We start from the raw sequence: 14,539 nt of genomic DNA, 5'->3' as shown, positions 1-14,539 counted from the left end.
TAGTTGGAGCTGCGGCTCCTCGCTGACATTTACTGCTGTTTGAGCGAAGAGATCACTTCGGGACGGCGTGCTCACACTGAAAATCCCATCCTCTTTTCATTCCTGCTAAAATTGGCTTCATATTGTGCAGACGGGATGTTGCCCGTGGCAGACGGCGCTCGGGGAAATTATGAGTGAGTGTCATACATCAGACTGGACGGAGGCTTCACGGTAACACGCTGCAGACTGCCGCGTGTACACAGTAACGACGAGGACGCTGCTGAGGTCACTGCAGCTCTATCACAGCTCTCTGGGCTCCTGACAGGACTTCATCCCGTACAGCTGCTATGAAGGGGAGCTGATCCACGGAGACCAAAACAGGCTTTTAACACAGGAGTCTATGGGGACTCACACACTGCTGGAGCCTCTGCTGGACGCTACAGGAACTGCAGCTTCAGCTCTGCAGGTTTAAGCTTTTTGTTCCATTAACGAGCAAAAATACAATATCACAGATAAAACACAACGTCTACACAACACTATCTGTGTGTGTCTGTGTGCACGATTACTGGGCAGTGTGTGTGTGTGTGTGTGTGTGTGTGTGTGTGTGTGTGTGTGTGCACGATTACTGGGCAGTGTGTGTGTGTGTGTCTGTGTGCACGATTACTGGACAGTGTGTGTGTGTGTGTGTGTGTCTGTGTGCACGATTACTGGACAGTGTGTGTGTGTCTGTGTGTGTGTGTGTCTGTGCACGATTACTGGACAGTGTGTGTGTGTTTGCTCGTCTCCATAACAACAAACGCCGAGGAGTCCAAACGGTTCATTGACGTGAGTCTGTGAGTTGACCCTGAGAGGAGCTGACGACGGTCTGAACACTCGCTTTGGCTGCTCTGTGTGAACCGTGGATTTTTCCTGTGAGGTTTGTCAGCGTTCGTGTTTCTGTCACGCCGACTTCTTTCTTTGTGAGCGCAGGTTTCCGGGCTCACGTGGAGACTCCGTCTTTAAGTGATTTCTGCTGTTTCATTAATGCTGGATCTCCACTGAGGCAGCTGCTCCACTCCAGTAGCTGCAGGTTTATCCCGCTTTAATTGGATCTACATAATTTGCTAGAATTATTCCTAATCTAATTATTCCTTATCTAATTATTTCTAATCAATTATTTGTTGGAAATTTGTGCCACTGCAGGAGGGCAGAGAGTCGGCAGCGCTCAGAAACCCTCAAACCTGGATGGTGTTTTTCTTCCACGGGACGCCCTGATAACCAGGATCGATCCGTGTTTCTGTGATCCACAAACATGTCTGAGCACATCAGAAAGGAAAAGTCTGCTGGGCCTCGGGACGGCGTCTGTCAGCATCTCATGTTCACGTCATCTTCATCTGTGTTTTAATGAACTTTATTCAGACGTTCCTGTTTTATTTTACTTTGTTTTTTTTGTTTTATAATATTCAGTTTATATTGAATTAATTATTGAATATTTAACATTTTGATGTAATTAGCTGTTATTGTATTTTACTTAGATTTTTAGTTCTGTGGTTTGGCTTCATTTGTCACTTTCAGCTCCTTTTATGCAGTTTTGACCTCATTCATTAGTTTAGTCAGATTTATCACAGCTATTCACTTTATTTAAGGTCTATTCCAAAATTAAAGGGCGTCTCTCAGAGCTGTAGCTGTGGGTAAAGGTGTTTTATACATTAACAAAATAATATTTAACTAACTAGTATTTCTAGTGCCGATGGGCTCGACTGGCCCCGGCTGTTAGGCGTCAGCAGGACGCTTCACCTGCTGCTACGCTTCAGTCAGGACGGTTTGTGTCAGAGCTTCGCTGATTGCAGCGCCCAGAAACATTCATGTGTTACTGGGAAATGAGCTGCCTGTGACTCAGACTGGAAATGCGAGTGCAGGCAGGTGGATGAGCGCCGGTCACGGCGAACAAAGACAGTGAAGCGCTCTATGGCGATATCAGAGCTTCTTTAAATGTCAGCGCGCTGCGAGGTGGAGCAGGGCCCTTCACAGGGTCAGAGGGGTCGATGACAGAATAAAGCGAACCTTTATCCCACAGCTCTGCTGACATCACACCGGCCCCGCCCTGCGCTCAGCACCGTCTCTCCGGGCGAGCAGGCGTTGTCAGCGGCGTGATGAGCTCACCGACACGCCTCTGCCTCCTTCTCGTGGTTTATTACACAACAATTCCTCGACGGACATAAATTTCAATCATTTATTGATTATATTGATTCATTTCCTTCTTTGAGCTCTGAATCTGTTGCTTGAGATTAACGGCACGAGGCGCTGAATCACAGGTGAGGATAGTTCGCCGACGCCTGTCCAAACAGGAAGTGCTCCTGCCCTGAGACGCTCCCAGTTCCACTCCTTTGACTCCCATTTTAAGCCTCGTAGCTTATCAGAGGCGTGAGCGGGCTGATTGTACAGGCTGCTGGCGGCTCTCTCTCTGCTCTTTGGCCTGGAGACGCAGCAGATGCAGAGAGATAGTGGAAGAGCTTCAGTGAGGAATCCACGAGTGAGGTACGTAAGCAGCGGCCGAGTCATCGGCTCGTTTTAATCTGTGAGATTTATTTTACTTTAATGAAGCACCGACGTTACAGCTCCGCAGCGCTCGAGAACAAACCACGACCTCATTATTCCACCAGGAGAGCCGGTGCTGTGGTGGCTCCGGGACCGTCCTGACAAATCCTGCAGCCGGCTGGTGCTCTGTGTGGATGTTCTCCCCCCGTGAGCGAGGGTCCTCTCCCACAGTCCAAAGAAGTGCATGCTGGGTAGTGGGTGATGGTAAATTGGTTGTAAGTCAGAGCGTGAACAGCCGAATGGAAAATGAATGGATGGTTTATTATCTCACCAACATGTCTCACATCTGACATAATCAAATCATTTAAATCCTTAAATTCAATCATGTTACGAGGTATGAAAAGGATGTTTTAAACAAGTGAATAATTCTATTTTTATATGGATGTCTAACACTTTATGTTGTTTGTCTTTGATTTTACATGAAATGCACCAAAACCAAAGCGCAGCGTCTTCAGGCGTTACCGACTGCAGCTCACCTGAACACTCCAGCTTCAGATGTTCATGCTGACTTTCTTAAAAATGCTCGGCATCAAATCTGGAACTAATTGAGGAGAGAAGTGTGGAGAGCAGCTCCGTCAGTGTCGGTGCGACTGGGAAACATAAGAGGAAGGATGGATGGGCCTCGACAGAGTGGAATATTTAGCAGCGAGGGGAGGTTTGGTGATGAATGGCCGTCTGATCGGCTGAGAAAACATTATTCCGGCCCGTGAAGCACGCTGCTCAACGTCTGACGGATCTCTCCCCGAATAACTTCAGACGTGCCATCGTTCCCCGGGCAACACGACGTGCCGTGATGAAGTAAAACCCGCCTCTCTTTTCATTTCTATCCTTTAAGTCGTCACCGTGGCGATGAGTGCAGCGGTGGAGCTGCTCAGAGCCTGCGGCGGAAGATGAAGCTCATAACCGGCTGATGGATGCCTTCCGGGATTCCCAGGTAATCAAACAGGCAGATCGGATGCTGCATTAGCTGCTTAGCTGCAGCTCGTATCTCTGCAGACTAATGAACGCTCAGACCAGCAGAGAGGAGGGGGTGGAGGAGAGCAGCTGTCTTTGTTACTCTGTCAGGTTATTACAGCTCAGTCGGCCACGCAGCCTCTGATGGAGGTGCAGAAACACCTGCATGCAGATGACACGACTGTTTCCACTGCAGCACTTTGAACTGTTTCTATGAAATCAAAGGATTCGTGGATTCACTCAGTCACATGATAGCAAATCATTATCATTAAAGAACAACGAAGACATACAAAACACAGCTTATAGTTCAGCCCAGTCCCACACATTTCACTCTGGTCATCACCCACCCATCCATCCATCCACCCACCCATCCATCCATCCACCCATCCATCCATCCATCCATGCATCCATCCATCCATGCATCCACGCATCCATCCATCCATCCATGCATCCACGCATCCATCCATCCATGCATCCACGCATCCATCCATCCATCCATCCATGCATCCACGCATCCATCCATCCATCCATGCATCCATCCACCCATCCATCCACCCATCCATCCATCCATCCATCCATCCATGCATCCACGCATCCATCCATCCATCCATCCATCCATCCATCCACGCATCCATCCATCCATCCATGCATCGACGCATCCATCCATCCATCCATCCATCCATCCATCCATCCCACCCACCCACCCATCCATCCATCCATCCATGCATCCACGCATCCATCCATCCATCCATCCATGCATCCACGCATCCATCCATCCATCCATCCATCCACCCATCCATCCATCCACCCTCCATCCATCCATGCATCCACGCATCCATCCATCCATCCATGCATCCATCCACCCATCCATCCATCCACCCACCCATCCATCCATCCATCCATCCACCCATCCATCCATGCATCCACGCATCCATCCACCCATCCATCCATGCATCCATCCACCCATCCATCCATCCATCCACGCATCCATCCACCCACCCATCCATCCACCCATCCATCCACGCATCCATCCATCCATCCATGCATCCATCCATCCATCCACCCACCCACCCATCCATCCACCCATGCATCCATCCACCCACCCATCCATCCATCCACCCATCCATCCACGCATCCATCCACGCATCCATCCATCCATCCACACATCCATCCATGCATCCATCCATCCACCCATCCATCCATCCACGCATCCATCCACCCACCCACCCGTCTACCCACCCACCATCTACCCACCCACCCATCCACGCATCCATCCACCCACGCATCCACCCATCCACCCACCCACCCGTCTACCCACTCATCCATCCACCCACCCATCCACGCATCCATCCACCCACCCACCCACCCACCCATCCACCCACCCACCCATCCATCCACCCACGCATCCACCCACGCATCCACGCATCCATCCATCCATCCACCCACCCATCCATGCATCCATCCATCCACGCATCCATCCATCCACCCACCCACGCATCCACCCACCCACGCATCCATCCACCCACGCATCCATCCACCCACCCATCCATCCATCCATCCATCCATCCACCCATCCATCCACGCATCCATCCACCCATCCTCTTCCACTTGTGACTCAGGGTCACAAAAAGCAGGGTACACTTGCACATGGCTAACATAGAGACACACACATCCGTTCACACTCAGGACCCACTCGGGGAGAACAACGATCAGAATCTAAAATAATCAGATCCACATTTTCACCCTGCAAACGTTGTCGAGTTCACAGAAGAAAACCCAGAGAAATGAGACGGACATCACGAGGTGCAGGGATACCCTCAGAAAACAAGCAAAGCCTCCATTTACATGTTTGTTATCCAAACATCTCTGAGCTCACGTCTCTGATACAAGAAACACAAGGCTGACAAAAACGGGGGGAAGAAACTGAGAGCAGACAGCCGGAGAGGCTGATGGACTCGGCAGGATTATTGTTTTGGACCATGGAGCTGTCAATCATTCTTCGCTTAATCTCCATTCCCACAGTTTCAGCTCCCAGCTCAGTGCTGACACAGTCTGCTTCTTCTCCAGCATCACATCCACACACACGAGTGCACGTGTAAGCCATAAGTACAAAACAGCGGGCAGTACCAAATGTAACCTCCACACTGCGCCAGCCTGGAGACAAGCAACATTTAAAATCCATCCCATTCATAAACTACACACACCAAGAACAACAATTACGACTGTATAAATGAAATAAACACATGAACAGGTAAAGTCATTATTAGGCTTTAAAGGCAGATATCAACAGTTTATTTCAGGGGAACTTCAGGCTGAGCAGAAACGTTTGTGCTGTTCATCAAAATTGATCTATTTACACCATTTTTATGGAGGTTCAGCAACATAATACACGCAGACAGCACAACTCATTATTCAGCAAACTCTAGTAGTAGACATTTATTTACGGTAAGCTTGTAATAAACTGATTTCTGCTCTGCATCCGTTCACTGTCTGTGGAACCCGGTCATAGATTACATATTGTAATAATTACACAAAATGTGTTCTTTATACCTGACTGTTAGGACCTTCAAGCCTGTAGTTACAGTCATTGTCAGTTAGAGCCCCTCCTCATTCTTCTTCTTTGGTGCAACCCTATAAATACAGTGTACCCCTTTGGCCTCTCCCCTTTTCTACAATTCCCCTGTGGGAGAGGTTGGGGTCATTTCTTTCCAGACCCTGTACAACACACATATAATTCATATTTAGCCACCCTGATGTTTCTGATTGCGATTTTAGTTCGATTATTGTCATCATTCTTCTGTGTTTTTCGTTAGATGCTATAAATGTGTAGTATGTGTGTGCCACAAATGTGTTTTAGGCGCCATTAAGTGCTAGCATGAATATATTATTCTGGCTAGCTTGGGAGTTGTGGTGGGTTGAGCTAACCCTCTTCCCCACTGTTTGTATTTGGTTGCAGCAGCTGGAGTGAGCGAGTTATTTACTTGGAGGTCTTTCTTTCTTTTACCTTTCACAAACGCAGAAACACGCCGGTTACATCTGCACTCTTTGTTTCGTCCTGACATGACTGGTTTTAGATGAAAACGTGGACAAATATCGAAACTGTTATTGAATTTGATTGTCTCAGTACTTAAACGGTGAACCACAAATCTTGAAGGTTACCTGTTCAACAAACCTTAAACGAGGACATTTTCACTTTACCGTGTTTTTCAGACTATAAGGCGCATTAAGCGAAACAAAACAGTCAGGTAAGTCAAACTTCACTCAACTCATTCTTCTTGCTTCCTCCACTTCTGTACCATTGATTCATTAATGTTGAATTCTCTCCAGCGGCTCTATTCCCATGTTGTTGCAGTAAATGAATGACTAACCTGGTATTGTGGATGGATTATCTCAGTTGTTCTCCTGACTGAAGTTTGGTCCGTTTACAGCATCCTGCCATGTGATTGCATTTGTCCCTAACCATCAGGAACCTTCACGTTAACTTTTATCGAGTGGAAAAAAGTTAGCGTTCATCCTCCAGCTTCACTGTGTTTATGTTATGCTAACATAGCTGTGTAGCTAGCGATCACGTAGCACATCATCATATACCAGCTAGCCCAACTTCAGTAACCCTACAAACGTCACTGCTGTTTAGTTTTCTGTCTTCATTTATGTTGGAAGTGACAGCAGAGCTGTACGTTTGAATGTTTCAGAAATCTCTCAGTCAGAACATGCTATATCATGTTTAGGTGGAAGCTAGCGAGCTAACTTCCTGCTAACTTCTAACTCTGTTAAATTTAATAAATCCTGTTTTCATGGATGCCTGCAATTTAAACTTAATTGTTACACCTGGTAAAGCAGCAACACTGATCATTTTATCAAAGATGAAAGAATTTAGACAGTTTTTAACTCTCAGTGATGCTGCAGTGTTCGTTTGACTTTGGGACCTGAAACGGATGGAGTTTAGGACCCAGATTCCTCCGCGAGGCTCCCGACTACAGTAGCTGTAATGCTCCAACAATCCATCAAGCGGTGCGGCTTGGTAGCTTAGCAAAGTCGCACTAAAACATTTTTGACAGATGTTTGAGCGCCGTGTACCACATAAAATCGGTTCGAGGTCAGTAAACACAACCAGAATTCATACATAAGGCGCACTGACGATTTTTGAGGAAATTAAATGATTTATGCCTTATAGAGAGGAAAATGTCAGTGTCATGGAAACGTATGCACAATTTGAAAAACACTGATAACAAAGATAATGTTAAATCAGACGAATGCAAAGTCTACCATCACAGTTATTGCTACATAAAGTGAATGAACGTTTTTGCACGGTGTCAGCACACATCAGACGTTTGGAGTTTATTTCATTGCTTTTCATGTTTATTTCATTTCTTCCAGAAACTTTCTTCTGGTTTCTGCACAAACACCAGTTCTCTGCTGCTCCCCTAGTTTGCTCAGAACACGTCCACTTACAGTCGCTCCTGAAGGTTTGGAAACATCTAAATGCAGATGACACAGTTAGTTATATTCCAAGAAAATGCAAAGCTTACGTAGAATTAAAAAAAATGATATTTAGGAATATTTAATGTATTTAATTAACTCATTGGAACAACAATAAAATAACTGCACACACCATCTTTTTTGAAGATGAACTTCTAACTTGTTTTTTATACTGTAGATGCTGTTTTCAGCCATCAGTTGGTCACATGTCCAACACTCCTGTTATTATCCAAATCATTTCTTGTGGAGCTTTCAGGACAATTATTGTCAGACCAGAATCATCCGGATGTTTTTCAGGCTCCCTGCTTCACTGCATCCATTATAAATAAAGAAATGAACACTACATTGAAGAGCCACACCTGAGCAGTAATTTGAAGACGAGTGTGGGAGAAACAGTCCTTTTAACACCGACTGCTCAAACTGTAAGGGTGCAAAAAAATAATTGGACGGATACAAACAGGAAGCAGATGAACCGTCAACAGGAAAAAATCATCAGGCAGCAGAGACGACAATGATTGCTGGAAGGAGACAGAACATTAGACGCATGAAGGAGGCTTTCAGAGAGCACGGCAGGAAACAAAGACACGTCTTCATTCAGACAATCTCCCCGTGAGCGCTGCTCTGGGTTTCGGTCTGAATGATGGAAATAAAAACATTGAGTCTGTCTGCTGATCTCTGAAGGACACACGGACATAAATCACTGAACAGAAAAACTTCTACGACCATTAAAACCACGGAGGAGACGAGTGGAGCCTCGAAACACCAGGAACGAGCTCCTGAGGAAGAATCCAACTCATCGAGCTTCCTGCATATGAAGCTGTTGTTACTGCATTACATGGAGCTACAGCAGTGCGCCTGCCACCTGCCCACAGACACCTGCAGGCTGTTATCAGCCTGTGATGGACCTGCTGTCCAAACCTTTGACCACAGCTTATATCATATACATCAGCCAGGTTTAAACACAGAACAGATTACAGGTTTTACACTTTGTTAAGCCCGGTGATTACAAAGTGTCATCGACCAAACAAGAAGACAAACGTCAAAATTCAAGGAGGACAAGAGGCGGGAATGAGCGAGGTATTGGCTGACAGTTACAGAGCAAAAACACAAGGGGGCGCTCTGCAGTGCAACGGCAAGGAGTCGCCCCCTGCTGGTTCTTACCAAGACTTCGCTTTTCAATACTTGACATTTTTTTAAAGATATGATGATCGTGATTTTTCCCCAGGATGTCGTGACAGCGGTCTGTCTCGAATAAATGACAATGAAAGTGTTTAAGGCTGCGTCTACACTAATCCGGATAAATTTGAAAACGGTGTTTTCGTCTAAGAACGCTCCACGTCCACACTATCGTTTTCAATCCTTTTCATCCACACTGCAAATGTTCCTGTACTGTGCACACGTGAAACGTAGGACGATTCGACCTTTTCTTTCCTGCTCTTTGAAAAGTTGCGATGAAATGTCGAGGAAAAGCACCGACTTTTATCTGGAGCTATCTGGAGCACTTACAAACTGATATTAATCTTTAATAGGGCCGTCACAATTGAGAGCAAACGAAACTGCTGCTGTACAGTACGTCTGCCGCCTTAGTTGAATTGGTCACATGACTGCATCACATGGCTAAAATGCGCCATCGTTTCCGAAAGGCTCCGTTCTCGCCGTCCACACTGCGACGCCAAAACAGCGTTTTCAAATGTATCCGCTTTGGAGAGCGTTTTCAAAACGCCGTCTGAGTGTGGACGGAAAGCCAAAAGATGTTTTCAAACGAAAACGTATTAGTGTGGAAATCACAGCTGACTGTGAATCACAAAAGCAATCGCAGATCTGCTCCTGAGCCGCTGCACGTTTATCAAATCTGCAGATCTGCGAGGTCAGATGGATTTTACACAGACTGAGACCCGGAGATGAAATCACTTTAAAGTGAAACAAACAGCAGCTGTGGGGGAGAAATTTCCCCAAGAGCTCCTGGAGGCAGATATCGGCGAGCGGTCCTCCCGCTGCGAGCTGCCAGTTCAGAGTTCGGTATTAAGGAGCCGTTATTCGGTCAACACTCTGGAAAACAAATACCTGGCAGCGTTTGTCTTCACAGGCCTGCTGACTCAGAGAATAGCAGGAAAGCTTCCTCACGTGTGCACTTCACTTTTCATTTGTTTCAGTTATCGCTTCACACAGATGAGCATCTGCAGGCCGGCACTCATTTAATCTTAATTAAAGCTGCATCACGTGAGGGGCTGGTCGGCCCGATGAGGTCGAGCTGCAGCTCTGAGTCTGATGAATCTGCGAACATGTGAAGCTGAAACGTGCAGAGCGTCACACACGGCGGCGGTAGAAACACGTTTCCAGCTCGTTTCATCATCCCGAGCAGAAATAAAGACGCTCCGTCGGCTAACGTCAGACGTCTGTCTGTGTGTTACTCTGCACAGCTTAATTAATAAACACGCCTCTTTATTAGGGACAGATGCCACAAACAGCTGCTTCACAGTTTATAATAAACAAACCTCTGCATGTGACGACTTTCTGAAGGATAGCTCATTAAACCCGGCAAACATCGGAATCTGGAAGTTCACAGTCCAGCAGAATCAGCCCACAGTCACACCGAGGGCAGCGTGGTTGTCGCCTTGGTAACGATCGATTTGAAGATGGCGACCCGGTCTGAGACCACTTGCGGTCAGCTGCTGTCTTCAAAGTGACTTGGATTCATCAAGATGGCGACAAAACAGCGATAAGATCCATCAGTGACTGAACAGGTTGTTTACATGTTTGAAATAAATTACCAATCAATCAATCAAAACGGGTCACGCTGTCCGTCTGTGAGGAGACGGCGAGTGACTGTGACGTTAACATGAACTACTAAATAGAAGCAGGATACACAGACAGCACAGGCAAACCTTCACCAGTCTGAGAGCGACTGGAGTCCATGTCGGACCCTCTGGGTGACCAGTTAGTCCCACACAGTCGGTCACTGAAAGCAGGAAAGATCAACGTGCTGACGGACTGTCCTGCTCCCTGTGACTGAGCCAATACTAACACTCATCGTCAAGAGTGAGAGAGTTTGGGAGTTTTAGACGTTCGCATCAGGAGCCACGGCGACAGGAAGCAGATGTTCCTCCAGCGGTGAGACGCTCAGCTGTGGGTTTAACAGCCTAAATCTATCAGCAGGTTATGGAAAAACACTTTTCATGAACACGTCAGGGATCTGTGGCAGTTTGTTGTGACTTTCATGAAATCATGAAAACTTTTTCTTTCAATTATGTGTCGCTATGAATTATGGGAGGTAGAGGAGGAACTGAAGCATGCGTGCTACGAGACGTCAGCTTCCTGCGTCGGGCTCTGACCTCCCTGCTTTGTGTTTATGGAGTTCAGCTGTGTCTCATTCCACCGTGTCCGGTTTCCCATCGTCCCTCAGTGTGTGTGTGTGTGTGTGTGTGTGTGTGTGTGTGTGTGTGTGTGTGTGTGTGTGTGTGAGCACAGTGCTGTTTCTTGGACTTTAGTTTGAAAGCTCGTTACTGGTTTAAACTCTGCAGTCCACACAGTGAGCAGTGATCCTGCTGCTAATCAGGGCCGACACGACAGGAAGCTCCGGCGATCGATACTCGCTGGATTATTCACTAATCTGCAGATAACACACACACACACACACACACACACACACACACACACACACACACACACACACTGAGCTAATTTTATGGTCTGCTTGATAAATTTAATCCGGTTCACAGGAGTAAGTGATCCCGATGCTCCTCACAGAGTATCTGAATCATTGTTTCAGGTTTTAATATTTTTCCTAATGAGTTCGTCTCTTTACTTGAAACTATTTTTAGAGGCTGTTTAAATGTTTCTCTGTTGGAACAGAGGAATTAGCAGCTTTGGGATGCAGTTTTTCTCAGATGCTGCTCATTAGTGCAGAAGTCTCACTTGTGTTTGCTGAAAGCAGCGCGCTGACTCAGTGTTAAAGTTGGATGAATGAGAGAGTTTCTTAGCGATGCACAGAGAGCCGAGCGTGGAGGAAACCCGAAAACAAACGGAGCACCTCTGCAACGAGGAGCAGCGTCTCATTTCTCAGGTTTCTAATCTTTAAGGAGGTTTGATCTTCATCACCAAAACATTCAGCTGGTTACAAACACCATGAGAGCAGCCATGTCCGACAGCGAGAGCAGCACGCCAGCCTCAGGCCAGGATTCAGTCAGCAGCAGCCAGTGGGCGGGGCCAGCTGTTGGTGCCGGCTCCACACAGACCTGAAACAGAAGTATCTCTGCCCCCAAAACACCTCTCAGACTCGGGGGCCCAGGACCAGAAACCTGCTCCTGCTGAAGGTGGAGGCAACATACACCACCAGGCTACAGAGGAGGACGTGCTTGCAGCAAATGATCCCATTGAGCGTCACTAATTGCACGTCATGTGACAGGAAGAGGAAGTGGATGGATCAAGGATAAAGTGAGTGTTAAGCTGCAGACGCTCACACTAACGTCTGCTGTGTGGCTCCTGCACTGTAACGCTGCTGCCGGCACCTCGTGGTTGGACACGGGCAGGACCAGGAACAGCAGCTCACTGCAACACCACCCGCAAGCTCCCAGCATCAGTCACACATTCAGGATTTGTTCTATATCAGTTTCTATATATTTCCTAAATATAGTGACACGACTCTGCAGTGACATCCTGCAGACCTCTCTGCTCACAGCACTGAGAGGCTGCTCATTCCCGCTGATTGCTGTATTCCCTTTGAAGCCAGGAGGCTGTGGGAGATTAAGCCTGAGAGGAGGCGGCTGTGCAGATGAAGAGGGCGAGTTCTGCTCGGGTGACACCGGACGACCGCTGTGCCGTTCATTTCATCCGAACGCTGTTCAAAAGCCAGCGCAGATCGATGACCCGGGCTCCACCCATGTAGAAACATTGGGAAACTGTTTGGTGTTAAAGACGCTCCCCGTCAGCGCCGCGTCCTTTAATAATCCGCTAAAAAACGCAGAGCATAAATGTCAGGACGCATCCTAACCGGTGAGCTGTGAAGAGCCATCAGATGGCTGCAAATGTCAGCGAGATTATTCAGAGAGCAATCAGCGGCGCCACGCGCTCTAATGAACTCCGCTCCAGCTCCTCTGACTCAACAGTTTGTTCGGCTTCTTCAGTGTTTGCAGGACGAGTGTCTGACGGCGCCTCCAGCACGCGGTTAGTAAAAGCAGGGTCGAGTGTGTCGCGAGCCCAGAGAAACCAACCTGCTGCAGGCCACAACAGTCCACAGTTGTCTGAGCACGCCGTTTCCAGGCAACAGGTGGTAGGAGCCCATTGGTCAGGTTCAGCATGTTTTACCTTTGTTGGATTTTTAGGCTAAACTACACCTGAGTCTGTGTGAGGAGTCAGAAAGCAACCTGGAATCTCCTAAACTGCTTCTGACGAGCGAAACCTTCATCCTGCAGCCCAAAGAGACGCCCAAAGAGACGACCTCAGCGTCACGCCAAACGCCCGCCCTAACGGCAGCAAATGAACCTTCGTGAGTTTCACGCCCTCATCACAACACCGCTCTGATTGGACGCCTGTCTTAAATGCAGAAGCGTAAAAACAACGCTTTAATCCCACCCCTGACCCCCACCTTACAGCTGATTACGAGCTCCTGCAGACCTTACCCGCCTCTCTGGAGAGCTGCATGAAGGCATCCACGCCCTTCTCGCCGTAACTGCCCTCCGACGCCACCGTGGAGACGTAGTTCCAGCCCATGGTCTTGACGATGTCCACCATGGCCTGAGCCTGGAAGCTGTCCGGAGGGACCACCCGAGAGAAGAAGTCGTACCGCCGGTCGTCGCTCAGCTCCGGCGCCGTGGAGGCGTAGCTGATCTGAGGGATCTGCAGGAGGAGAGTGGAAGGAAACAGGGAATGTTAGGAGGGGAGCGTGGAGGTGACACAGAAGGATTCTTCGGGAGTGACTGGACAGGTGATTATTATAAACATCTGCATGATGGCGAGATGAGTCTGCAGCATGAACCAAAACAACACGAGCACACGCTGAACATAAAAACAGGCCAGATGTTCACGTGTAAGCTTCAACCTGACGCCGTCATGTGATCACTTATGGCGTGAGCTTTTCCTGTTGCTCTGATGATAAGATGATGTGACCGTGTTTGACTGTTCCCGCCGGGCTCTCACTTATAAATGGTTACATATATGTGTATTTATCTGCTGGTAAATTATAAAGTAAATTCATGCTTTTCTTAACATTTTATGGTGTATATGTCACATTGTATTAATATGATAATTATATATATGTAAATAACAGTTATAAAACCACGTTTACCACATTTTATTACTGTTACAATATCCAAAGCTTTTATTAACATGTTTAGATGTTTTCATGAGCTTTTAGGACCTTCTGCTGCTCGGCTGTTCATCAGCCTGAGCTGCAGGTTAACGAGGTCTCATTAATATTAACGCTGATTGGTTCTGTTGTTCAGCCGCTAATAAAAACTGGAGTTACTGATCGTTTTTGTACTGAAGAAGTCTGAACAGGAGTCGTGAACATGAGGCGCTGAGGTGAGCAGAACGAGGCGCTGAACACGTTTGT

At 47.4% G+C, this 14,539-nt stretch overlaps 1 protein-coding gene across 1 annotated transcript in view; it reads right to left on the bottom strand.

Moving 5' to 3' along the window:
• The window catches only part of LOC120739224 (metabotropic glutamate receptor 7-like), a 106,202-nt gene that overhangs the window by 37,344 nt on the left and 54,319 nt on the right, over positions 1-14,539 (bottom strand). Inside the window, exon 2 of the mRNA XM_040040921.1 lies at positions 13,608-13,824. Coding sequence (XP_039896855.1) covers positions 13,608-13,824 — 217 coding nt within the window. The remainder of the gene's footprint in view (positions 1-13,607; positions 13,825-14,539) is intronic.

Source organism: Simochromis diagramma, unplaced genomic scaffold, assembly GCF_900408965.1.
Source record: "Simochromis diagramma unplaced genomic scaffold, fSimDia1.1 OVJJ01000296.1, whole genome shotgun sequence".
Taxonomy (NCBI): Eukaryota; Metazoa; Chordata; class Actinopteri; order Cichliformes; family Cichlidae; genus Simochromis; species Simochromis diagramma.
This window is presented reverse-complemented; position numbering and strand designations above follow the sequence as displayed.